The sequence below is a fragment of the Xyrauchen texanus genome, chromosome 30 (genome assembly GCF_025860055.1).
Source record: "Xyrauchen texanus isolate HMW12.3.18 chromosome 30, RBS_HiC_50CHRs, whole genome shotgun sequence".
Taxonomy (NCBI): Eukaryota; Metazoa; Chordata; class Actinopteri; order Cypriniformes; family Catostomidae; genus Xyrauchen; species Xyrauchen texanus.
Genome location: NC_068305.1, coordinates 40,303,891 through 40,331,701, shown reverse-complemented (window position 1 = coordinate 40,331,701; position 27,811 = coordinate 40,303,891). Strand labels below are relative to the sequence as shown.

Below are 27,811 nucleotides of genomic sequence, written 5' to 3'. Positions count from 1 at the left end.
ACTGGAGTCGTATGGATTACTTTTATGCTGCTTTTATGAGCTTCAAAGTTTTGGTCACCATTCACTTGCATTGTATGGAGGCGTACACATCTGGGATGGCATGAGGGTGAGTATATGATGACAGAATTTTCATATTTGGGTGAACTGTTCCTTTAAGGAAAATTTGCAATGTGTATCAAGATGAAAATAATAATAACGGAAGGTTGTTTTGATTTCAATTTTTGTATTTTTCAAAATAGGTGGCGAGGGCGCCTTTTACCCCAAACTATTTCTACATACTATAACTATAGAGGTATCACGTGCAGTAGATATAGTCTTTATAGCACCGTGCAGTTCCAGGTCAATACGATGGTACGTGAATGTGGGAATCATCTCGTCCCGTGGTGTACCAGGGTATTGCCATGGGACATTTCGGTAGTTTCTTAAATTTTTTGGGGTTCCATGGCTGGGCAGACATGTGTCTCAGATCTTCTGTGTTGTTATTCTGTTCCAGCTTTACATCAGTGATCATGGCTGAAGATCCACAGAGAAACTTCCGCTCGGCGTACTATGAGAAGGTGGGTTTCAGAGGCGTGGAGGAGAAGAAATCTCTGGAGATTTTACTGAAGGACAATCCACTGGGTAAGCAATTAAGGAAGGTCACACAATCCTGATGGAAATATAATGTCGTTCTGTCAGTTCAATGCAAATGTTTCAAACATTCAGATGTGGAGAAGTTGAGCACCTTCAGTCAGAGGTTTCCTCTTCCGTCCTATGTACAGGATACACGTGTGGAAAGTCTTACTGGGTGAGAACATGAATTATTATTCACAAACACTGTCAGATTGTCTCTTCCTGTCTAAGTGGGCGTTTCATTTCTGTACGCAGGTATTTTACCTCCTCACAGCGACTCTCACGCTCTGGTGTCTCGATACCGTGCCGAGCAGTTCGATGACGTCACTGCCGCTTTAAAAGCCATGCGGTTCATCCACTCGGCCACGCCCCCTACAGAGTTCTACCTGCGCATGTATCAGCTGGAGAGCCAACAGCTTCCCCGGAGGACTGAGCTGAGACCGCCGGTGAGGAGTGTTTTTGTTTGTGTTTGTTTTGTCATATCTGGGGTTCGTGTTTAATTGTATTCTTTTAGGATGAGAATGATGAAAACTTCCTGTCTATCGCCCGGGCGATGGAGGAGATCGTCGATGACTCGGTGGACTGCTACTGGCTGATCAGATGCTTCATCAACCAGTTTAATCACAAGTTTGGAGACTCCATCCCTCACCTGGTAAGTGTGATGTACTGGTACAAACTGATACTTTGCACTTAACATTTTTGGTGTCTCATTTATTTTTTTTAATGCATCAGAGGAATACGTTTAGCATGCAACTCTTGTTATCTTGTGATTTTGCACACACATCAGAGTTGTCGGCCATAAGGGCTGGGTAAAAGTTCACACATGGGCGTGTAGGGGCTCTGTAGCACCCCCCTTTTCCACCTAAAGCCACGAAACTAGGTACATATATTGTTCTCATCAAACCGGACAACTTTCATAATTACAGTCATTAGCTCCGCCCAACAGGAAGTCTGACATTTTGGATTTGTTTTTAAATTGCAGGCTCTGAAGTTTTAAATACGCCTCGTAGGGGATTCATGTGACTGTCACCAAATTTAGGCAACATTATGCCAAGAAATGGAAGTGTCCCATATCTTCTGTGTGCATTGTGTGATTTTGATCAAAATTGAGCTGTATGTTTGGTAATGATGGCTGATCACATGGATACAGTGATCCATGGAAAAATATATATATTTAAATGTTTTACTGTTTTATTTTTTGATGTTATAAATTTTGCTTAATCTATTTTTTTATATAGTTTTTATATATTTCTGTTGTATTTATTATTTCAATGTTATAATTTTTTTTAAATAGTTTTTAATATTTTTTTTTCTTCAGTAAATTATAATTTTTTTAATAATTTTTATTTAAGACATGGTTAAATAAATAAACAGCTCCTAATATTCAGTTTGATCTCCTGAGGATGAAGAACCCAGATAATAAATGTATGTTTCCAAACATTGCATTGCATTGTGGGAATTTAAAAATGTCCAGTGTTACGTTATTTAAAGGGAGCAAAACATTCCTGTAAATGTGAAAATACCCTGAAAACTAATATTTACAGTTGTCACTCTCCAATGCTGCTCTTAAAATGTTTCTTCTAACATTGCGAGACATTTTATTGGATACTAATGACATCATAAGGATATTATATTAACATTAGTTTAAAACACTTTACATAAAATCCAAAAGTAGCCAATGGGAACGTTGAGCACCTCCTTTCACTGACCATTTGTGAAAAAGCAAACAAAACACTTCTACATTTCTCTCATTGGTTTATGAAGCTTTTTCAAGATTCAACCTTTCTCTTTCTCTCAGCCGAAGAGTCTGGAGCACTTCCTGTCTCAGGAGGACAGCTGTCTGTTGTCTCATCTGAAGATGTCCGGTGGTCTGGACTCTCTGCCGTACTCTCTCTGGTTCAGACGCTGTTTTGCAGGCTGTTTACCAGAGTCCAGTTTACAGAGGTCACACTAGAATCCAATCATAACCCTGATGTTAGAATTCATACTTGAATATTTTCTGTGTTGACTGTTGGTCGTGTGATTGGTCGGCAGGGTCTGGGATAAGGTCATCAGTGGCTCCTGTAAGATCTTGGTGTTTGTTGCCGTGGAGATTCTGCTCAGCTACAAGATCATGCTGATGGGAATGAGTCAACCGGAGGGAGTATTTGACTTCCTGTCTAATGTGAGTACACACTCGAACACAAACAGCATTTATGTACAGTGTAACTCTAGTAACGGTCACGTGATGTATGCACGGATACCAGAAACGTACAGAATCATTTCAGGATCATATTTAGGACGTGCATCATGAAATGATGAAATAAATAGTCATAATTATGTGATAAATTCATTTGTGACAAAAAGTCATAATTATGAGATTAAAAAGTCAGTTACGTAATAATAGTTAAAATTATTAGGTAAAAATCATAATTATGAGATTAAATAATAATTTTAAGATAAAAAAAAATTATATATATAAAACAAAAAATAATAATTCTGACATATTCAAAATCACAAGATAAAAAGTTAAAATGAGATAAAAGGTCATAATTATTACACAAAAGTCATATTTATGACAAAAAGCCATAAAAATGTGATAAAAAGGTAAAAATTATGACATAAGTCATTATTATGTGATAAATACATTTGTGACAACAAAAAAAAAATCATAATTATGAGATTAAATAATAATTTTAAGATAAAAAAAAAATCATATATATATATGTATATATGATTTTGTTTTATCTTAAAATTATTATTTAATCTCATAATTGTTTTATATATATATATATATAACAAAAAATAATAATTCTGACATATTCAAAATCATAAGATAAAAAGTTAAAATGAGATAAAAATTCATAATTATGAGAATAAATCAATTATGAGATCAAATAATAATTTTAAGATAAAAAATCATATATATATATATAACAAAAAAAATAATAATTCTGACATATTAAAACATTTTAAGATAAAAAATTCATATTAATACCAAAAATTCATAATTATGAAATATTCACAATTATAAGAAAGTGAGTGATAATTAAGAATCATAATTATGAGAGTCAAAATTATGAGAATAAATCAATTATGAGATTAAATAATAATTTTAAGATAAAAAAAATCATATATATAACAAAAAATAAAGATAAAAGATAAAAAGAGATAAAAGGTCATAATTATTACACAAAAGTCATAATAATGTGATAAAAAGGTCAAAATGATGACATAATAAGTGTCAGTTAGGATCTATAGACATAATAATGAGATCATAATTAGATATTGAGCCATAATTAAGAAAATTATGAAAAATTCTAATTATTATGAGAAACTTAAAATTATAAAATATTAAATCCTAATTATGAGATTGTCATAATTTTAAGATAAAAGTCATAATGATGAGATTATCTCTCTCTGTTATGACCTTTGCCATAATTATGATTTTTTTAAGTAATTTATGACAAAACTTCATAATTGTGAGATATTCAATTTTGAGAAACAAATTCACAATTATAAGATGAAAATAAATATTTATGGCAAAAATTAATATTTATAAGATAAAATGTAAATAACAAAATAAGAAGTTAGTTACTAGAAAAATAAATAATAATTACGAGATAAATTCAAAATTATTAGAGTAGTGGAGTATTATTAGTTTACAGCAATTTATAATTTTAAGATAAAAAATTCATATTTATACCAAAAATTCGTAATTCTGAGAATAAATCAATTATGAGATCAAATAATAATTTTAAGATAACAAAAAGTATATATATATATATATATATATATATATATATATATATATATATATATATATATATATATATATATATAAAACAAAAATTATAATTCTGACATATTCAACATTTTAAGATAAAAATGTCATATTAATACCAAAAATTCATAATTATGAAATAAAGTCAAAATTATAAGATAGTGAGTGATAATTAAGAATCATAATTATGAGATAATCGATTATGAGATAAAGTAAAAATTATTAGTCATATTTGTGAGAAAAAACAACATAATTATGAGATTCTGATTCATAATTCATCAATTATGAGATTAAGTCATAATTTAAGATAAAAGTCAATTATGAGATAGTTAAAATCATGATAGTGATAATTAGGGATGCACTGATACCACTTTTCCTCTTCTGATTCTGGTGTTTTATTTTTGGATTTTTTTTTTCTCTTTTTCCCCCCTAAAATGTTTCAACTTATATCTGAACTTTAAAGGATTCATACAGTTATTTTTTTACTAATGATGATAATAATAATAATAATTAGTTATTCATATTATTTGTATTGACTTTTAATTGTAATTTTAAATACAACAGTAATATATTTAAATCGAGCACTTTTTAAACCCTCACGCTTTTATTTTGACATTCTGAAGTCTCCAGGACGTCCTGTATGTGTCTATTTGTGGGCGAGTTCACAGTCGTTTAATTCGCTTATTTTTCAAATTCTGGTCAAAAGCTCCTCCGGTGCCGTTCTAAACGCGTATTATAAGTGAAGCGAACTATTGATCATCTACATCTGAGATGATGTTCATGAGTAGCGCTCAAATATTGTGCACCGCGTGAAGGCTAAAAATAGCCGCGAGGGTGTGGTGCGTTCACAGACAATGCGTAGCGAGCGTATCGCGCGGCGCGATTACAAACAAAGTCAATGCAAAGATGCGAACAGGCGTGAATGAAGCAAATGACGTGACTCGAACACGCGAAATCGCTTCATTCGCGTATTCGCGCGAGTTGAAATTTTTCATCTGGGCGAAAAATTTGCATGCCGCGTTGTCGCGAAAGCCTATTAGCATTGAGATTGTCCGGATGTCACTGATGCAGTAGCAGAAGAAATCTGGAAAAACTATTGTAGCGGTGTGTCATACATGACACAGCGTCATACATGTACAGAGACCGGATGATAAAAGACGTCGCTTGGAGGAAAGTGAGCGAGGAAGTTGGACGACCTGGTAAGTTCGGTAAATATGCGCGTCTACTTGATTCCAGCTATTGGTCGTACTTTACTATGAACCAAGTCATAGAAGCCCCTCCTCCTGTCCTTTTACGGAAGAGAAGCAGGAATACTCGCGGGTTGCGCTGTTACTCGCGCGAACGCCAGTTTAAACACGCATTTATAATCCAGCGGTCAAACTAATATTTTCTCCGCATTGTATGTGAACGCACCATTAACAGAGCAGCGCCATTCGCTAGCGCTGGAGCTGCGCGTGCATTTTATATATTTATTTATTTATTTATTAAACAGTCTTTTGTGATTCACGGAGCTGTCGCACGTCTTCAAGTGGCTTTGAATAAAATGCACGAGTCATTTTAACTACTTTAATGGTGTTTTAATGGTTCTTTTATGTCATTGTTGGAGCTTGACGGTAACAAACACGACTAACACAGTGTCTGATTTGGATCGGCTCGTCGCACCGATACCCGATCCGTCGAAAAACATCAGTATCGGAGCCGATACCGATCCAGGTATCGGATCAGTGCATCCCTAGTGATACTTATGAGATAAAAGAGTCATTATTTATGTTGTTATTCATAATTATTAACATTAACGAAACATTTAAACCTCTCACGATTATTGGCGGATGCACTAGAAATCTGGTTTTGTATCAATTATGAGTTTGTATCATAATCAAAACGTTTTATGTCAAAATGATGAATTTGAATCTAATAATGCGCATCAATGTGACAGCATCTCATAATTGTCATAATTTGTTACTCATGTGGCGAAAACAGATACAATAGATACAATATAGACAACATTACAGTTCAAATAATAAATGTGTTTGTCTGACAATCCCTTAAATATTTTTCGGTCATTTCGTTTTCTCTAAATGTTCCAACATGCGTGTTTAAAACACGGCTAAACCCCTGAACACTTTTGCATTTACTCTTACATTGATCGCATTCTCTCTACAGATGCCGCAGGAAAACACAGACGCCATAGTCACAAAAGCCATTGACCTCTGGCACAAACACTGCGGGACGCCCATGCACTCCGTATGAGACCAGCCCACCGTTTATGCTAATGAGGACATCACTACTTTTCTGGCTTTTTTAAATGCGGCTACAACTTCAGTTTCAACTCCCTGACTTCGGAGGCCATTGCATTACAACTACACTTTATAAACGTTGCTAGCCATCCCATTTCTGAACAGACACGAAACACAAGCTCACGACTCTCACTTTATTACGTTTCTTTACACGAGGATCTGCATACATAATCCCAGAGTGACAGTCACATGACATGCACACGCGCTCTCTTTGCGGGTTTCTGAGCTAATAGCAGCAGCGCAAGAGAGCGACGTTAAAGAACTGTAAAACACGTCTTAATCGTTCAAAACATGACTTTTGCTCTTCTGTGTGTTAAACACAGCTTAAAGTGAAAATTTGGTCATTATGTTTGTCGTTTCAAACCCGTTTGCTGTCATTTTGTTTATAGGAGACATTTCCTATAAAACTAGCTCATAGTGACATCATAGTCGCAAATGACAGCATATGGGTTTGGAACTTCATTAATAATAACGATCATTTTCATTTAGGTTTTTCCTTTAATGTTCAATGCCCTGCCAATGTGTTCAGTATAAAAGTCAGTTAAAAATATTTATAAATATTAACCAAAAATCGTTGTCACACGTTGTTCGTTGCAATCACTGAGAATAAAATTGTAAAAAAAAAAACAACACTGATTTTTTTTCATCCTTCTTGAATATGAGCGCCTGTTTTGGCAACATGGTGCCCTCCAGGTCGGGCAGAGTTTAAAGGGTGTGCCCCAAATAAAACACCCTACGTAGCAAACTTCAGCCAAACGCTTGTGTATCAGAGTGTAGGGTGCTTAACCGCAGAGACAAAAGAGCATTAAAGAGACAAAAAACAGGGACGTATACTGGGGTGGGGTCCCAGCAAACATCAAGAATACAATCAAGGCTTTAACGCATTATTGCTTTGTCCTGTCACATCCATCAAGATCTCCTCCACTGTGATTGGTCGGTGTAACGTGGGCGTGTCATGAAGTTGTCCAAAAATGCAGTAGAACAGAAAACTGTGAATTAAAAGACAGATATTTGTAATTTTGCTTGTAATAACGCAAGTTGCTCTCTTTATAAAAGTCTTTTCTGTTGCGTTTCTGTGTTTTGAGAACAGAAATTAAAGGGGAATTATTTAGTAAATCCACCACGTTCTCTGATGCACTCAAAACTGTAATCCGGGAAAATAAAATGAATGGCGAAAACACATAATATTCAGTTTTTAAATGTTATGCTTTAGAATATACACGTATATCAGATATATAGCACAAAACATGTGCTTTCTCGCATGGACGTCAATCTTCAAATCTTTCCGCGGTGAATTGGCCAGTGTACGCAGGGGCGATATTCCTGGAGGGCGATCGCGGGATCAGATGCTCTGAGCTGCATCCGATCGGCGAGTCCTCCGGGGTGATTCCCGATTGCACTAGTCTCACTTCAGTCACCAACGTTTGATCAATGCATCTGATTAAAGTTTAACAGCTCCTGAAAAATGAGTTCATAGTTTCCCATAGTTTCCGCTACGGTCGATGAAACCTGCAATGGAGGAGGAGAAAAAAGTTTGGCCTAGCATACTAGCATATTAGCATACTTCTCTGTAGTGTGTATACTGTGGATAGTATGTAAATTTGCTGTTTCATGAAATAAAGTCATAATCGTGGGTGTATAAATACATTATTAAAATACATATTCACACTTTGTGGGTAAATCATTCAAACAAATTTTTACGTAAATTGCGCTAAAATAGTTTTATAAGCAATTTACACTAAATGGACAATTTAAGTTTCTGTGCAAAATGTTCATAAAACTGTTTAAAAAAAACTTATTTTATATATGTAAATAATTTAGTAAATGCACAATGCAATAAATGACGCATGGCTAGTTTTACGAAGGTTTTAACTAGATACATAAAGTAAATTGTCCACAAATATTGGTGTAAAACTACTTTCATAAAATGCAAACGCATGGTGCAATAATTTACTCAAGACCGGTTTTACAAACGTTTTACACAGTAATTTTGTTTTACAAAATTTAGGTGTAAAACTATTGTCATAAAACGTAGAATAAACGTTTTGCACAAATGTAAAACATTCGTTTTTACATTAAATTTACTCAGGACTGCTTAAACAAGCGTTTTACACAGACATTTCACATCATTTTCAAACAATTTTGGTGTAAAAGATTCATAAAACAATTTTTATAAAACCCAAAATCATTATGCAATAATTTATGTACGGCTGGTTTTATGAAAGTTTAACAAATACATTTTTTGTAAATTGTCCACAAATTTCTCTGTAAAACTTTTTTCGTAACGCAAAAAATTATATTATAGTGATAATAATTTCCACAAAACTACTTTTATGAACATTTTATACCGATTTATCACGTAAATTCTCCACAAACCTACTTTCATAAAAGGCAAAAGCATGGTGCAATAATTTACACAAGACTGCTTTTATGAACATTTTATACCGAAATTTCATGTAAATTGTCCAGAAAGTTCAGTGTTTAACTTTCATTAAACTTATTTCATAAAAATTTAAAACTTCATGCAAAAATGTACACAAGACTGCTTTTACGATTTTTTTTTTTGGCGAAATTTCACGTAAATTGTCCAGAAATTTCAGTTGTTTTCATAAAAATGTCAAAAGAACATTTACAAAGAAATTTTTGGGCAAATTGTCCAAAAAAGTATAGTGCAATAATTTATACAAGACTACATTTACAAATGTTTTATATCGAAATTTCACGTAAATTGTCCACAAATTTCAGTGTTAAACTTTCATAAAACAATTTTTACAAAAATGTAAAAAAAAAAAACTTTAACAGAGAAAATTTTGAATAAATTGTCCAGAAATTTCTCTGTAAAACTGTTTTCATAACGCAAAAAAAGTATAGTGCAATAATTTACACTAGACTGCTTTTACAAACATTTTATACTGAAATTCCACGTAAATTGTCCACGAATTTCAGTGTTAAACTTTCAAAAAACAATTTTTATAAAAATATCAAAAGAACATTTACAAATAATTTTTTTTGCAAATTTTCCACAAATTTCTCTGTAAAACTGTTTTCATAATGCAAAAAATGTAAGTGCAATAATTTATACAAGACTGCTTTTACAAATGTTTTATATCGAAATTTCACGTAAATTGTCCACAACTTTCAGTGTTAAACTTTCATAAAACTATTTTTATAAAAATGTAAAAGCTTGATGCAAAAATTTACACAAGACTGCTTTAACGAACATTTTATACCGAAATTTCATGTAAATTGTCAAAAAACTTTTACAGAGAAAATTTTGCATAAATTGTCCAGAAATGTCTCTGTAAAACTGTTTCCATAACGCAAAAACGTATAGTGCAATAATTTACACGTATAAAACGTCCATAAAATTATTTTCATAAAACTAAATTTGTTCTGCTCATGTTTCATGAATGTGCTTCATTGTGTGTAAAGTAGTGATTGTGTTTTGCGGATGAGTGTGTGGATTGCACATGTATGATTTATTACATTTGGCAATACGAACATACAAGATAGACTTGCATGAATGTGTGTGCTTGATCACCTGGTTAGATGTCGACTCGACTCGTGTACCTCCATCTCTGTGCTCTTAAACTCGTTGAGTTCTTTACGTATGGCAGCCTTCAAGAGACATAAACACTGTTTTTAGTACAAACGCCTCAGCATCCCTTAAAAGCACTGAATTTACCCAAGAAGCAAAAGTGTGTAAGATATTAAGGCATTTATATTTTCACAAAATACATTTTTGAACAATGTGTGTTTTGACCAGATTCTCTCATCATATACTCTTATATTTGTCTTATAAGGTGGACAGTTTAAAGCAGGTGAACCTTGTCCGCAGCGGTGAGTCGTGTCCAGGGTTTGTCCGCTCGACGGTCGTAATCCTGAGCTTCCGCAACTTCTACATAATCGCTAAAGCGGATGAGAATCTTCGCCTCTCTGAGCTCCTCTACGGTCGGCCTCTGACTCAACTACACATACAGAATAGAGAGGAAATGTAATTAAATCTCTAAGAAGCAGAGCCCTGCCATTTCTACAGCAATCTACAAGCATTTCACATATAACAGACGCCACACACACATACCTAAAGATGTTGCGTAACGCTAATCTAATCTGTGCCGTAACCCAAAATAGTGTTGCTATAGGAACACAGTCTGAATCTCTCGTTTTAGCAAAATCTCTCTTCGTCTCACCTTCCTTGAGAGTCTATTTTTTAATTCTCTTTTCTCTTCCAACTCCTCCTGTTCATTCCGAGCTGAAAGAGAGACACAGAGAGAATCAATGATGAAGCTATTTTGAATTAAATAGGCATCTAATAAATGCAATGCTCATGGTGTAAGATGCTAAAAAACAGCAAACCGCGATGCAATGACAATGCAATGAAAAATAGCATAGACGAACTTGCTCCATCTCCCTCTGTCCCACCTTGAGTACTTCCAAATAACCTTTGTTACCACCTCAGTTCCTCAACTACTAATTTAGAAATATACAAAATGCAATAACGAAGACTTTAACGTCACTAAACGTCAGCTGTGAATGTTAACTTACGTTTGAGGATGTTTCGCTGTTCTAGTTCTTCTGCTGACGGTCGCTGACTGAGTCGACTGCCGATAGACAGATAAACTTAATTTAGTAAAGTTAAAAAATAGATAAACTACACAAAATTACACAGTGAAAGTTCTGCGCAAAACATTTGTAAAACTATTTTCATAAAATCTAAAAAAGTATGCAATAATTTACACAAGACGTTTTACCCAGACATTTTTTGTAAAAACAAATTTCCTAAAAATGTTTTCGTAAAACTTAATACGAAAGCGATTCACTGAAATTACACATCGCTTTAAAATGAACGTTTTACTCATTTTACGAAAATTTTGGTAAAGCACATTTTTTGATTCATAGAACTATTTTCATCAAACATTAAAAAAATATAACTTTTAAACAGAAATTTCTGAAAGTAAAACGTTAATTAAAAAACATTTGTTGTGTAAAATGTTCGTAAAACTATTTTCATAAAACGCAAAACACAAAAGTAAAATTTGTGTGTAAAAATGCATAAATAATTTAATCAATTTTCAGTGTAAAATGTTAAACAACAAAAAAGAAAAGTAACTTTTTTATTATAAAATGTAAAAGCAAAACGTTTACACAAATTTCACGGGAGTTGTACACAAATTTTGATTTGTGGACAATTTCTCTGTAAATCGTTCATAAAACTGTTTGCATTAAACGTAAAAGGATCGTTTTACACACAAATTTAGCATGGGCTAAACTGTTCATAAAATTACATTTTTGTGTAGAAAATTCATAAAACTGTGCACATAATGTGAAACATTTTACACAGAAATTTTGCATCAATTTTCCACAAATTTCAGAGTAAAATGCTCGTAAAACTTTTTTCATAAAATGAAAATGACGTGGAAATGTTAATTGTCCATAAATTTCAGTATAAAACATTCATATAAAATGTCTGTAAAATGTTCATAAAACCAAAGTTCAGTGTTAAACATTCATAAAATATTTAACAAACATTTACACCGAAATTTCACATTTATTGTGCACAAATTTCGGTTTAAAACATTTATAAAACAAAATTGCGAAGTAAAATGTTCATAAAACTTTTTATATAAAATGTAAAAACAAACATTTTACACAAAATTCACAGGAATAATTTCTCAGTAAAACGTTCATAAAACGTTTTGCATTAAATGTAAAATTAATGTTTTACACATTAACATTTGTCTACAATTTCTCTGTAAAATGTTCATAAAACTGTTTGCATAAAATTTTAAATGAACATTTTACTCATTAAATTGCACACAAATTTAGGTGTAAAATTTTCATAAAATACAATTTCAGTGTTAAACATTCATCAAATTGTTTCCATTAAACGTAAAGCTTAAGTTGGCCACAATTCTGGTGTAAAACATTCACAAAACTAAATTTTATAGTAAAATATTCATAAAACTGTTTGCATAAAATGTTAAACAAACTTTTACACTGAAATTTCACATTCATTGTTCACAAATTTCGGTTTAATAAACATTTTACTCAGAAATTGTGCGTAAATGTCACACAAATTTCAGTGTAAAAATTTCATAAAACTTCATAGAATTTCGTAAAATATTCATAGAACTATTTTCATCAAACCGAAATTTCATACAAGTTTTCCACAAATCAGAGTAAAACGTTAATCAAACAAAATTTTGTTGTGTAAAATGTTTATAAAATTTAAATGTCATAGTAAAATATTAATAAAACTGTTTTTATTAATAAAAAAAATTTCCAATGAAATTTCGCATCAATTTTCCACAAATTTCAGTGTAAAATGTTCATAAAACTTTTTTCATTAAACGTAAAATGACGTGGAAATGTTAATTGTACATACATTTCTGTAAAATTTTCATAAAACAAAATTTCAGTGTTAAATATTCATAAAATTGTATCAATTAATTACATAAATTTAAGTTGGCCACAATTTTGGTGTAAAACATTCACAAAAAAAAATTCATAGTAAAACATAAAATGTTTTAAATAAAATGCATTTCACATTCATAGTCCACAAATTTCGGTTTAAAACATTTGTAAAACTAAATTTCGGTATAATCGGCATAAAATGTAAAGCAAACATTTAACAAAGAAATTTTGCACTAATTGTCCACAAATTTTGGAGCAAAATGTTTGTAAACGTTTTTTCATAAAACTAAAAATTGGCCGCTCACATGGATATTTTGTGTTAATTGTGTTACGCAAGACTGCTTTTACGAACGTTTTAAAACCTTAAAATGTTTCTCCTGAACAGTTTATACAGAATGAGCAATTAACACTAAATTTTGGTGTAAAACGCCCTAAAATCATTCTTATGATGTGTTTGTGTGTATTCTGACCGAGTGAGTTTGGTGCCGATCTGTTGCCTGGACTCGAGTCTCTCCTGATCGCTCATCATTGGCAGGATGTTTTTATCCTCTAGCTCTCTTTTGGACGGTCGATTACTCAGTTTGATCGCCAGCGAATCTTTCCGTAAGATCCGTAGAGCCAGTGTACCTGCTCAAACACACACAAACAGATGAAAGATGTTCATAATTAATCACAACACACACAAACACATGCTACACACACACACCCCGACAGAGCTCGTACTTGTAAACAGCGAGTCGTCATCGTCTTCCTCGTCTTCTTCGTCGTGTGTGCTGAAGGTGTGTGTGAGGAGTGTGTGTGTATTGACAGGTGAGTCTCTGTTTTCTTTCTCTTCTTCAGTCTCCATGAGGACTGAGGGAATCACCTGCAGTACAGAACTGCATAGACACGGACAGAGTTATGTGCCATTTAAATACTCCAAATCCAAGAGAACAAATGCTTCAGTATACTGTAAAATTCAAGTCAATGGAAAGTCCTCATCATGATAGAACAGTGTTTCTGTCTGTGTGTGTGTCTGTGTGTGTATGTGTGAGTGTGTGTATCTGTGAGTGTCTGTGTGTGTGTGTATCTGTGTGTGTTTGTGTGTGTGAGTGTGTGAGTGTCTGTGTGTGTGTGTGTGTGTGTGTGTGTGTGAGTGAGTGTGTGAGTGTCTGTGTGAGTGTGTGAGTGTCTGTGTGTGTGTGAGTGTATTTGTGTGTATCTGTGAGTGTCTGTGTGTGTCTGTGTGTGTGAGTGAGTGTGTGAGTGTCTGTGTGTTTGTGTGTGTCTGTGTGTATCTGTGAGTGTCTGTGTGTGTGTGTATCTGTGTGTGTTTGTGTGTGTGTGTGAGTGTCTGTGTGTGTCTGTCTGTGTGTGTGTATGTGTGTGTGAGTGAGTGTGTGTGTGAGTGAGTGCTTCTGTGTGAGTGTGTCTGTGTGAGTGTCTGTGTGTGTGTCTGTGTGAGTGAGTGTCTGTGTGTGTGTGTGTGTGTAGTGAGTGTCTGTGTGTGTGTGTCTGTGTGTGTGTCTGTGTGAGTGAGTGTCTGTGTGTGTGTGTGAGTGAGTGAGTGTGTGTGTCTGTGTATGAATCTGTGTGTGAGTGTGTGTCTGTGTGTGAGTGTGTGTGTGTCTGTGTGAGTGAGTGTGTGTGTGTGTGTGTGTGTGTGTCTGTGTGAGTGAGTGGGTCTGTGTGTGTGAGTGCGTCTGTGTGAGTGTGTGTGTGTGTGTCTGTGTGGGTGTGTGTGTGAGTGAGTGTGTCTGTGTGTGTGAGTGAGTGTGTCTGTGTGTGTGTGAGTGAGTGTGTGTTTGTCTGTGTGAGTGAGTGTGTCTGTGTGTGTGAGTGCGTCTGTGTGAGTGTGTGTGTGTGTGTGTCTGTGAGTGTGTGTGTGTCTGTGTGTGTGTGTGTGTGTGTGTCTGTGTGAGTGAGTGGGTCTGTGTGAGTGTGTGTGTGTGTGTCTGTGAGTGTGTGTGTGTGTGTCTGTGAGTGTGTGTGTGTCTGTGTGTGTGTGTGTGTGTGTGTCTGTGTGAGTGAGTGTGTCTGTGTGAGTGTGTGTGTGTGTGTCTGTGAGTGTGTGTGTGTCTGTGTGTGTGTGTGTGTGTCTGTGTGTGTGAGTGCGTCTGTGTGAGTGTGTGTGTGTGTGTCTGTGAGTGTGTGTGTGTCTGTGTGAGTGAGTGGGTCTGTGTGTGTGAGTGCGTCTGTGTGAGTGTATGTGTGTGTGTCTGTGAGTGTGTGTGTGTCTGTGTGGGTGTGTGTGTGAGTGAGTGTGTCTGTGTGTGTGTGAGTGAGTGTGTGTGTGTCTGTGTGAGTGAGTGTGTCTGTGTGAGTGAGTGTGTCTGTGTGTGTGAGTGCGTCTGTGTGGAGTGTGTGTGTGTGTGTGTCTGTGAGTGTGTGTGTCTGTGTGTGTGTGTGAGTGAGTTTGTGTGTGTGTGTGTGTGTGTCTGTGTGTGTGTGTGTGAGTGTGTCTGTGTGAGTGAGTGTGTCTGTGAATGTGTGGGTGTGTGTGTGAGTGAGTGTGTCTGTGTGTGTGAGTGAGTGTGTCTGTGTGTGTGTGAGTGAGTGTGTGTGTGTCTGTGTGAGTGAGTGTGTGTGTGTCTGTGTGTGTGAGTGAGTGGGTCTGTGTGTGTGTGAGTGAGTGTGTCTGTGTGTGTGTGAGTGAGTGTGTCTGTGTGTGTGTGAGTGAGTGTGTGTGTCTGTGTGAGTGAGTGTGTCTGTGTGAGTGAGTGTGTCTGTGTGTGTGAGTGCGTCTGTGTGAGTGTGTGTGTGTCTGTGAGTGTGTGTGTGTCTGTGTGTGTGTGTGTGTGTGTGTGTGTGTGTCTGTGTGTGAGTGTGAGTGTGTGTGTGTGTGTGTGTGTGTGTGTGTGTGTGTGTGTGTGTGTGTGTGTGTGTCTGTGTGTCTGTGTGAGTGAGTGGGTCTGTGTGTGAGTGCATCTGTGTGAGTGTGTGTGTGAGTGAGTGGGTCTGTGTGAGTGTGTGTGTGTAAGCGAGTGTGTGTGTGTGTGTCTGTGTGTGTGTGTGTGTCTGTGTGAGTGAGTGGGTCTGTGTGTGAGTGCGTCTGTGTGAGTGTGTGTGTGAGTGAGTGTGCGTGTGAGTGTGTGTCTGTGTGAGTGTGTGTGTGAGTGAGTGTGTCTGTGTGTGTGTTAGTGTGTCTGTGTGTGTGTGAGTGAGTGTGTGTGTGTCTGTGTGAGTGTGTGTGTCTGTGTGTGTGTGAGTGAGTGCGTCTGTGTGAGTGTGTGTGTGAGTGAGTGTGTCTGTGTGTGTGTGTGTGTGTCTGTGTGTGTGAGTGCGTGTGTGTGAGTGTGTGTGTCTGTGTGTGTGTGAGTGTGTGTGTCTGTGTGTGTGTGTGTGTGTGTGTCTGTGTGTGTGTCTGTGTGTGTGTGTGTGAGTGTGTGTGTCTGTGTGTGTGTGTGAGTGAGTGTGTGTGTCTGTGTATGAATCTGTGTGTGAGTGTGTGTGTGTGTGTGTATGTCTGTCTGTGTGAGTGTGTGAGTGTGTGTGTGAGTGTGTGTGTGTGTGTGTCTGTATGTGTGTGTGTGTGAGTGTGTGTCTGTGTGTGTGTGTGTGTGTGTGTGTGTGTGTGTGTAAATACACTCACCTCTCTATTCTCTGCATGGTGAGCGCCAGTGTTTTATTGAGTTCTTCTATGACGCGGCTGGGCGGGTGTATAGACAGGGGTAGTGTAGCATAATGCTGCGGGTGAGAGTGTGTGAGAGTGTGTGTGTGCATGTGTGTGGCCTGTGATGGCAGACATCTGAGAGCAAATGAAGACGTCGGCTCGCAAATCATCACTTTCTTCGGAGGGAGAGGTGGAGACAGTTTAGCAAGTGTTTCTAAAGAGAAGAAAAGAAACCAAGAAAAGAAACATCATTTCGTTTTTCATGCTCACTTACAACTGTTCCTCGTTCTGGTCCTCGAATCTGATTGGATGAGAGGCATGACTGGATGAGTACGGCAGGACTGCGAGTGTGATATTGCTTTAATATATCAATAGTAATTATATTACAGCAATATCACACAAGCAAGAGTTCTGTTGTTGATAAAACAATTTTATGCAATTCTATTTGATGGACTTTTAAAATGGTTGAATCTTAAAACAGGCTAAAATATTATTTCTGGTGTGTTCATTGTGCTTTGATGATGCAATGCTATGTTGAACAGCAATTGTTCTGTTTACATTTGATTAAAGTTCTATGCAAATTTGTTTAGATTACCACGAGGAGGTTACCCCATGTGACTCAACCCTCCCTAGCAACTGGGCCAATTTGGTTGCCATGGAGACCTGGATGGAGTAGCTCAGCACGCCCATACAATGACACCTGGGACGGAGAGGTGTGGCGACCGTGTTAAGTTTGTACATTTGTACGGAGATGATTTCGCCTCTAAAGGACTAAATTGTGCCAAAAATTACCCCAAAAAATGACTAAAACTGCAATTACGAGTGGGGTGGCCAATGGGACCCACGGCCACCCCCTAGCTCCACCTCTGGTATGTAAGTACTCAGTAGCTCAGTGGTAAAGATGCTAGCTACCACCCCTGGAGTTCGCTAGTTTGAATCCCAGGGTGTGCCGAGTGACTCCAGCCAGGTCTCCATGGCAACCAAATTGGCCCGGTTGCTAGGGAGGATAGAGTCACATGGGGTAACCTCCTCGTGGTCGCTATTATGTGGTTCTTGCTCTCGGTGGGGCGTGTGGTGAGTTGTGTGTGGATGCCGCGTAGAATGGCGTGAAGCCTCCACACACGCTACGTCTCCGTGGCAACGCGCTCAACATGCCACGTGATAAGATGCGCAGAACTGAGATTCGTCCTCCGTCACCCAGATTGAGGTGAGTCACTACGCCACCATGAGTTCATTGGGAATTGGGCGTTCCTAATTGGGAAAAATATCTGTTGCTATATCGTCCAGCCCTGTTGTATATGTGGGCGGGCATATGTTAATGAGCTCATGGTTGTGATTTCATAATCACAAGGGTTTTCTGAAACATTCCTTATCAGTTTATTTTGGCTAAATGTTCTGGGTGGACTGGAGTGGATGTTTTGAGTTCATCGGACACTTGAGAGAGAAGTCTACAGAAGAGCCCTCGGTAGTGTGCTACCTGTCAAGTGGTTGGGTATTCTGCTGTATGGCTTCGGCGGTAAGGCAGGAGGCTGTTTTAATGATGGTGGCCTTATGTGTGTGATGTCAGCGCTGTCACTTGGCAACGCCACAGGTTTGACAGAGGGCGGGGCTTGAGATGGCTTTGAGACGAGATCAGAGAGACTTGTCATTGTCTCTCCAGGCGACTGGACCTCTGAGAACGAAACTACACCGGACAGAGAAAATAAGCTGATGACAAAAAAAAACTACAGGATAAAATACTGTAGGATATGAGCCATTTAAAGACGTAAGTTGAGTGTTGTAACACACCTGTCCCGCAGACGCTGGTGTTTGTAGATTCTGATACTGGACTGATGACTGTCGGTCTGTCCAGATCACTCACACACACATGAACGCTGTCAACACTCACCTCATCTACAAACAAAGGCACCGTCAACACTTGACATATATATATATACACACACACTCACCTAAAGGATTATTAGGAACACCTGTTCAATTTCTCATTAATGCAATTATCTAATCAACCAATCACATGGCAGTTGCTTCAATGCATTTAGGGGTGTGGTCCTGGTCAAGACAGGCTGGTGGTGGTGGTGTAATGGTGTGGGGGATGTTTTCTTGGCACACTTTAGGCCCCTTAGTGCCAATTGGGCATCGTTTAAATGCCACGGCCTACCTGAGCATTGTTTCTGACCATGTCCATCCCTTTATGGCCACCATGTACCCATCCTCTGATGGCTACTTCCAGCAGGATAATGCACCATGTCACAAAGCTCGAATCATTTCAAATTGGTTTCTTGAACATGACAATGAGTTCACTGTACTAAAATGGCCCTCACAGTCACCAGATCTCAACCCAATAGAGCATCTTTGGGATGTGGTGGAACAGGAGCTCGTGCCCTGGATGTGCATCCCACAAATCTCCATCAACTGCAAGATGCTATCCTATCAATATGGGCCAACATTTCTAAAGAATGCTTTCAGCACCTTGTTGAATCAATGCCACGTAGAATTAAGGCAGTTCTGAAGGTGAAAGGGGGTCAAACACAGTATTAGTATGTGTTCCTAATAATCCTTTAGGTGAGTGTATATACAGTGAGGAAAATAAGTATTTGAACACCCTGCTATTTTGCAAGTTCTCCCACTTAGAAATCATGGAGGGGTCTGAAATTGTCATCGTAGGTGCATGTCCACTGTGAGAGACATAATCTAAAAAAAAAAATCCAGAAATCACAATGTATGATTTTTTAACTATTTATTTGTATGATACAGCTGCAAATAAGTATTTGAACACCTGTCTATCAGCTAGAATTCTGACCCTCAAAGACCTGTTAGTCTGCCTTTAAAATGTCCACCTCCACTCCATTTATTATCCTAAATTAGATGCACCTGTTTGAGGTCGTTAGCTGCATAAAGACACCTGTCCACCCCATACAATCAGTAAGAATCCAACTACTGACATGGCCAAGACCAAAGAGCTGTCCAAAGACACTAGAGACAAAATTGCACACCTCCACAAGGCTGGAAAGGGCTACGGGAAATTGCCAAGCAGCTTGGTGAAAAAAGGTCCACTGTTGGAGCAATCATTAGAAAATGGAAGAAGCTAAACATGACTGTCAATCTCCCTCGGACTGGGGCTCCATGCAAGATCTCACCTCGTGGGGTCTCAATGATCCTAAGAAAGGTGAGAAATCAGCCCAGAACTACACGGGAGGAGCTGGTCAATGACCTGAAAAGAGCTGGGACCACCGCTTCCAAGGTTACTGTTGGTAATACACTAAGACGCCATGGTTTGAAATCATGCATGGCACGGAAGGTTCCCCTGCTTAAACCAGCACATGTCAAGGCCCGCTCTTAAGTTTGCCAATGACCATTTGGATGATCCAGAGGAGTCATGGGAGAAAGTCATGTGGTCAGATGAGACCAAAATAGAACTTTTTGGTCATAATTCCACTAACCGTGTTTGGAGGAAGAAGAATGATGAGTACCATCCCAAGAACACCATCCCTACTGTGAAGCATGGGGTGGTAGCATCATGCTTTGGGGGTGTTTTTCTGCACATGGGACAGGGCTTACTGCACTGTATTAAGGAGAGGATGACTGGCCATGTATTGCAGATTTTGGGGAACAACCTCCTTCCCTCAGTTAGAGCATTGAAGATGGGTCGAGGCTGGGTCTTCCAACATGACAATGACCAAGCACACAGCCAGGATAACCAAGGAGTGGCTCTGTAAGAATCATATCAAGGTTCTGGCGTGACCTAGCCAGTCTCCAGACCTAAACCCAATAGAGAATCTTTGGAGGGAGCTCAAACTCCGTGTTTCTCAGCGACAGCCCAGAAACCTGACTGATCTAGAGAAGATCTGTGTGGAGGAGTGGGCCAAAATCCCTCCTGCAGTGTGTGCAAACCTGGTGAAAAACTACAGGAAACGTTTGACCTCTGTAATTGCAAACAAAGGCTACTGTACCAAATATTAACACTGATCTTCTCAGGTGTTCAAATACTTATTTTCCTCACTGTATATATATAATTATCCTACAGAGAAAGTGTGAGTGGTGTTGCAATGACTGATGGGAAAAACAAAAGACATCGTGGTACAAACAGGATCATTTCTTAAACAAGAAAAGTAAAAAAAAGAGAAATGTAATTTTACAGTATGTGGTTGAATTGAGCAAATAGATGTTAAAAACATTAAAAGTGTTACTGTAATAAAAATAATTATGGATTATATTACTGTTTTATAAATTAAATGTATTAATATAAATAATAATGCAAACCATTAATAATAATAATAATAATAATAATCTCTCTTTTATTAACATTTTCTTTTGCCTAAACTTAAAATATATTATAGTTCTAATATGATTAAAACATGGTTTCTTTTAAAGGGACCTATCATGCAAAATTCACTTTTACATGGTGTTTGTACATAAATGTGAGTCGGCAGTGTGTGCACACATCCACCCTACAGTGTTAAAAGTCCACCCACTCAAAGTGACGTCACATTAGAGCAGGCCACGCCCACAACTGGTGACGGACTCCACCCTATTATCATAGCTCCTCCCCTGAGTGATGGACACACAGTCCTGGAGCAGATACAGTGAGAAGAATAATGTCTCATAAGTGTCTGTTGTTGCTGTAAAAGTGAACATAAAAGTCTTCATGTGATCCCGGCATGAGAGCCACTGAAGACGCTGTGGACAAGCTGGACTGGTAATCTGGCATACCGGGCATTTTCCCGGTGAGCCGACGCACTTTGGGGGCGATCAGGGGCGGACTGGCCATCGGGAGAACCGAGCGGGCCGGTGGGTCGTCCGCGAAACGGGACGAATGGGCCATAATGAGCTAAAATGAGCCACCGCGTTATGCAGTACGGACCACAAAACGGCGCCGCGATATGCAGAAAAGGACAGTGAACACCCCCCGCTCAACTTTTGGGCCAGTTGCTGTGTAAAGTCCCGGACCGATTTCTCTTCCCAGTCCAGCCTGAACTCCGGTATTTACACTTTCAGTCATATCGGTTCTGATTTGTTGTTGCTGTTGTAACCGAAGGCACAGCCCTCTTCCTGAAAGGGGGCGGGGAGCAGCAGCTCATTTGCATTTAAAGAGACACACACAAAAACAGCGTGTTTGTGATTCCACCCAAAAAGAGGCGTTTATAACATGATATAATAAATGACCCGTGGGGTATTATGAGCTGAACCTTCACAGACACATTCTGGGGACACCTGAGACTTATATTACATCTTGTAAAATGGGGCATAATAGGTCTCCTTTAAGTTTAGGCCAAAAAATATAGAATATTTTACATTTAAATGAACAATTTTCTTTAGCCAGCAATAAAAAGAACCAATGTTTTGATCATTTTAGACTTATTATTATTTGTATTAACTATTTTTCTTTGCCTAACCTTACAAGAAACAATGTTTTAATAATTGTATCCCTATATTTCACTTTATATTTCTTATTAAATATTTTCTTTTAAATAAACTATTTTCATTTGCCTTCACTTAAAATAACCATTAATCTGAAGCATTTTCTATCTATATATTACTTTATTATTATTAAAAAATTCAATATTTTTTTTTATTTTTTTATTAAAACATTAGAAGAATATGAACACATCTCCAGTCATTTAAAAACATAATACTTTTGACCCATATTTAACTTTTTATATTTTTCTTGGACATGCTTTGCAACGCTATGTTTGTGTGTTAGTGAGTGTGTGTCAGTATTTACCCGTCTCGTACACTTCTTTCAACACTCCTCTTTTGATGAGCTCTTCTCTGCTCTGACGTGTCGACATCTTCCTCTCCAGAGCTGTCAAAAATTCACGAAACAAGCCAAAACTGAAAACGGCAGCGCATCAGTCTGTATGTGTGTGTGTACAGATGTGTGTACGGATGTGTTGTGCATGTGTGCAGTATTTGTACATGCATGTGTTTACCAGCAGATGTCTGCTTGAACTTGTCACTCTTTTTCTTTCTCCACTTCCATGGTTTGAAGAGTCGTCCTAGACTGGCCAGTTTGCTGCGGCGGCGGATCGGTGGCGTGTGTGTTCCGGGCACCAGAGAATCCGAGCGCATCGCCGCCAGACGCTCAACGCCCTCTACTGAACACAAGACAAGACGAGACATTTAAAAGAAGTAGTTCACCCAAAAATATCAATTTTGCCATCATTTACTCTCACACTCGTGTCGTTCGAACTTGTACGCGGTTATTTTTATTCCATGGAACACAAAAGGAGACTTTTTGTAGAATGTCCAAGCCACTGTCCCATGAAGCACCAAAAAGTACCATAAAAGTATCCCATATAACTTGTGCTCTATATTAAGATATTAAGAAGAGTTTTACATATTGCGCACAAGTCGTATGGACCGCTTTTATGTTATTTTATGCTGCTTTTGCGCTTCTTGTAGCTTAACAGTAAAAATCATCATCCAATTTTATAGTAAATAAAAAGAGCAGCTTATTCTTCAAAACGTCACTGTTGTGTTCAATAAATGAAAGGAAATGATGCAGGTTTTTAAAGAACATGATGGTCAGAAAATTACCGAACTGAGTATATTTTTGGGTGAACTATCCCTTTAAATCACACCATGTAAATGTGCAAAAAATGCGATTGGGCCTGAGTAGCTCAGCGAGTATTGTTCGAATCCAGGGCGTGCTGAGTGACTCCAGTCAGGTCTCCTTAGCAACCAAATTTGGCCGGTTGCTAGGGGGGGTAGAGTCACATGGGGTAACCTCCTCGTGGTCGCTATAATGTGGTTCTCGCTCTCGGTGGGGCGTGTGGTGAGTTGTGCGTGGATGCCGCGGAGAATAGCATGAAGCCTCCACACGCGCTACATCTCCACGGCAACGCGCTCAACAAGTCACTGTGATGAGATGCGCGGATTGACGGTCTCAGACGCAGAGGCAACTGAGACTCGTCCTCCGCCACCCGGATGGAGGCGAGTAACCGCGCCACCACAAGGACCTACTAAGTAGTGGGAATCGGGCGTTACACAGACCTGTCAGATTAGGCTGATGTTTTCAGACATTTTTATAATTTTTTTCCATTTGGTAACTCGTGCGTCCCATCAAAAAGGCACTTTTATTATAAACACAATTATTCTGTAAAAAGGAGTAAATTAGACAGGGAAAAGAGTGAGTATAATCCCAATCTTCCAAACCCAGGAGATTCATCTAAGAAGTGTAAAAGATGCCTCGGGTGGTAGAGCGGGTCGGCCACTAATCTCCGGGTTGGTGGTTTGATTCCCGGCCCACATGACTCCACATGCCGAAGTGTCCTTGGGCAAGACACTGAACCCCAAGTTGGGTTGGGTGAGTGGATACAACGACACCCGGGACGGAGAGGTTTGGTGACCTTGGTGTGTGCACATGTTAAAGTGATTTCACCTCTAAAGAACTAAATTGTGCCAAACAATTACCAATGGTGGTGGCGTAGTGGGCTAAAGCACATAACTGGTAATCAGAAGGTTGCTGGTTTGATCCCCACAGTCACCACCATTGTGTCCTTGAGTAAGACACTTAACTCCAGGTTGCTCCGGGGGGATTGTCCCTGTAATAAGTGCACTGTAAGTCGCTTTGGATAAAAGCGTCTGCCAAATGCATAAATGTAAATGTAAAACAGTTACTAAAACAGCAACTGCGAGTGGGATAGCCAATGGGGTGGCCAGGCTTCGGTCCATGGTGGACAGCCCCTAGCTTCGCCACTGTATCCAGTCCAACTTCTATACCGGCCGAAGAAATAAGTAGTCACTTAATTAGATTAATTTGGTCACTTTTTCGGCATGCAAACAATTTTGCTTTGAAATTCTGACATTCAGAAAATACTTCAGACCGTTTTTAAGATTTATATTTAATAACAAAATACACTGTGCGATTTTTAATAAAACCGGGTATATATATAAAAATGTAGGTTGGGGCTTGGTGACATCAGCCAAAAAGGAAAGTTGTTTCAAAGTTATTTGGTTACCTTTTAACAAGACCGTTTTTATTTCTTTACAGTCGTATGCACTGATGTATCGTGCACCTGGAATGTGTATGAAGATAGTAAACAGGGTCGACCGACCCGATCTCATGTAAAGTCGTACATAAGTTACGATGTGGCTATTTCGTGTGATGTCACACCATGTTCATCACGTGCAAATTCTTGGATGTCTAATGCGGAAGTAAGCGCGAGCGCGTTAAGGGCATACTTATTAATATTATGCCCTTACCCATTACACTTTTTTTATTCTCGATTAGCTAACAAGGAGGATAAGGCTACAGCCTCTAGCGCAGTGCTAGTGCCTGATACAGGCTTCACTATCTCCGCATCCATGCACAACTCACCACTCACCAAAGTACCACATTGTAGCGTCCGAGGTGTACCCCGTGACTCTACCCTCCTATCCGATTTGTGATTCCGGAGGCACTCAAAGTCCTCGTAGTGATGCTCAATCCAGGTGGCAGTCTGAGACCATCAATCCGCGCAACTTATCATGTGACTTGTTGAACGCGTTGCCGTGGAGACGTAGCACGTGTGGAAGTGTAACAGGAGCCAGCTGGTAGATAGCAGTGCAGTGTGTAAACCTCACTCTCCTGACCTCAAGAGGTGCACTAGCGACTGACACTAGAGGCTGTAGCCTTTAGCCTCCTTGTTAGCACACGTCGGTTGAGTCCGCTCGAGCGGGTGACCGTCCTGTCACCCGGCTCGAACGGGCTTGAACCGATGTCTCCGGCGTGGGAGGTGGGTGCGCTAACAAGGAGGCTAAAGGCTACAGCCTCTAGCATCAGTCTAGCTAGTGCATCTCGGTTACAGAGGCTTCACGCTATTCTCCGCGGCATCCAAGCACAACTCACCACACCACCGAGAGCGAGAACCACATTATAGCGACCACGAGGAGGTTACCCCATTTGACCCTACCCTCCCTAGCAACAGGGCCAATCTGGTTGCTTAGGAGACCTGGCTGGTTCGAACGTATGACTCTAGGGGTGATAATCAGCGTCAGTACCCACTGAGCTACCCAGGCCACACCCAAGCTGCTGTGTGTGACAGAAGCAAGTTATTGTTGCGTATTAAATGGAAACGATGTCCAGCGACGTCATTAGCTGTAGTGAACACGGTATCATACGAATTAGCCAAATTTAGAAAAGTCGTCCGAGTCCTGACGATTTCGCCGTGAGACCCCGGCGTGTGCTGGGTCGACTTTAAAAGACATACACAGGATCAACATTCTGTAGGGTACAAAAGTAAACCGCACGATTACAACACAACAAAATTAGCACAAAAATTTTGAGATACATTTTTATATATATATATATTTGAAATTATTACTGTTTCATGGGATTATTTTATTGTATTGACAAAAATAGATTTAAACCATGAAAATTTAATTAAAATCTGCATTTAATTGAATATATTATAAAAATAAATTATTATTTTTAAGAAATAAGGGTTTCACTTGCACTATTCTCTTTATTGATTAATTAAAAATATATATATTTTCCATATAAATATTTAAGTAATTAATTTTGCTTTGGTTTAATTTTGCAAACACCATGTCTTCATAATATATTTCTCACACCTCACAAGGGGATCATATTTGGGGATGCTTGGCAACAGGAAGTTTAAAAAAACCTCTTAACTAAAAACAGTAAACAAATATTAAACATTAAAATGTTGAATTATCTGATTAAAAACAACTCCTCAGTAGTGTTGGGTAAGTTTCTCTAAAAAGTAATCAATTACTAACTACTAATTACATATTCTACAATGTAATTAGATTACTGTACTGTACTTACAAAAAGTAATTGCATTACTCATTACTAATTACTTTCTTAAACCCTGATCAACCTCGATCAGATGAAAAACACAAGGATAGACATGAAACTGTTCTTTTAAATTATTTCAAATAAATAAAATAAATTATTCATGAGCTGGCCAAAGAATTTAAAGGGCTGGCGTTAAATTAGAAAACATATATTTTAACATTAGACATTACATTTTGATTTTAATTTCACTATTGTTTTATATAGAATAGTTCTATAGTCTCTATATATTATTTACCGCAGATACATCAGAAGTAACTGTATTTAAATTACTGAGAAATTAAGAGTAATCCCTTACTTTCAATGAAAAGTAATTTAATTACAGTAATTAATCACTTATTAATGCATTACACCCAACACTGCTCATCAGCACATAATGCAATATGTGTAAATGTAAATGGGGTTAAATTGTCCCATATCTGATTTCTGACCATCACGCGCGTTTGTGGGTCGAGCATTTGTCCGGACGGGCCCGTTATTCGCGGCTGCATCATTCAGCTTCACTCACCGTCCCAGATCTCATTCCCGCGGCTGCAGTTACTGCAGATGTGCTTGATATGACCGGAGATCACAAACGGTGTGTTGTTGTTGCCGGGGGCGTCCGATTGCCGCAGTTTTACCAGATTAAACGCTCTCCGTTTGCGCGGTTTATCTGTGGACGCGGTCGATACCGATGATAATGACAACGAAGAAGAGGACGCGTTCTCCCGTAGCCGAGCGGTGATCCAGGTCCCGTGCGCTCCCGTGAATGCGGGACCCGCCATGGGCGCAGCCGCCGTCCTTCCTCGGTGTTGTTCTTCAATATCTCATGCTTTTAAACCTCCCCGTTTTCCCGGTAAACGCATCGGTGCTCGCTATTTTAGAGCAGATTAAACCGAAATAATAAAGAACGCACTCAGGAGCAGATCTGTTTATCATCAGCGGGCAGATGCGCCTCTCGGTAGCATCACTTCAGATTCATCAACGTGACGGACCGGAATCTGCCGTTAACGGGAGCGAATTTACGAATCTCGCTTTTATGAATATTAAGTACGTTTGCCCAGTAAGCCACATCTGATTGGAAGGCGTGAAGGATTAGAATATGAATATTAATGACAGAACATGCCGTCCGCGTTGTTATTGGTCAGTGTGCCACAACACAACTGTTGGCTCATCAATATTAATGACGCAACGTGACGTTTGCTTGGTAAGCATATCTCATTAGTAGACGTTTGTAAGTGGGCTTCTACAGAAGGTTTTGGCTTATGAATATTAATTAGGCACCACATGGGAAGCTCCTGGAAGGCTAACAAGCAACGTTACGTCAGCGTGATCTTACTAATATTCATGAGCGT

The 27,811-nt window shown here is 38.4% G+C and overlaps 3 protein-coding genes across 5 annotated transcripts in view; 2 read left to right on the top strand and 1 right to left on the bottom strand.

Annotated features, from left to right (window-relative positions):
• Positions 1–8,100, top strand: part of tbc1d7 (TBC1 domain family, member 7) — a 9,073-nt gene extending 973 nt beyond the window's left edge. The window contains 8 exon segments of the mRNA XM_052098047.1: positions 494–621; positions 706–752; positions 754–787; positions 868–1,058; positions 1,127–1,264; positions 2,411–2,556; positions 2,647–2,776; positions 6,539–8,100. Of these exon segments, the coding sequence (XP_051954007.1) occupies positions 510–621; positions 706–752; positions 754–787; positions 868–1,058; positions 1,127–1,264; positions 2,411–2,556; positions 2,647–2,776; positions 6,539–6,625 (885 nt within the window). The 5' untranslated portion in view covers positions 494–509 and the 3' untranslated portion in view covers positions 6,626–8,100.
• Positions 1–27,811, top strand: part of psmg4 (proteasome (prosome, macropain) assembly chaperone 4) — a 180,371-nt gene that overhangs the window by 83,782 nt on the left and 68,778 nt on the right. The gene's annotated exons all lie outside the window — the stretch shown is intronic.
• LOC127623600 (phosphatase and actin regulator 1-like) overlaps positions 8,049–27,811 on the bottom strand; it is a 25,253-nt gene continuing 5,490 nt past the window's right edge. The window contains exons 1-13 of one of the 3 annotated variants that reach the window (XM_052098001.1): positions 26,986–27,420; positions 22,609–22,773; positions 22,401–22,481; positions 18,467–18,571; positions 18,156–18,362; positions 16,658–16,892; positions 13,810–13,964; positions 13,557–13,713; positions 11,218–11,273; positions 10,863–10,924; positions 10,500–10,640; positions 10,214–10,290; positions 8,049–8,181 (exon numbers count right to left, since the gene is read on the bottom strand). In XM_052098001.1, coding sequence (XP_051953961.1) covers positions 8,166–8,181; positions 10,214–10,290; positions 10,500–10,640; positions 10,863–10,924; positions 11,218–11,273; positions 13,557–13,713; positions 13,810–13,964; positions 16,658–16,892; positions 18,156–18,362; positions 18,467–18,571; positions 22,401–22,481; positions 22,609–22,773; positions 26,986–27,241 — 1,713 coding nt within the window. In that variant the 5' untranslated portion in view covers positions 27,242–27,420 and the 3' untranslated portion in view covers positions 8,049–8,165. Of the gene's footprint in view, positions 8,182–10,213; positions 10,291–10,499; positions 10,641–10,862; positions 10,925–11,217; positions 11,274–13,556; positions 13,714–13,809; positions 13,965–16,657; positions 16,893–18,155; positions 18,363–18,466; positions 18,572–22,400; positions 22,482–22,608; positions 22,774–26,985; positions 27,421–27,811 lie in introns of those variants that run through there. The other 2 variants (XM_052098002.1, XM_052098004.1) reach the window with 2 other exon arrangements.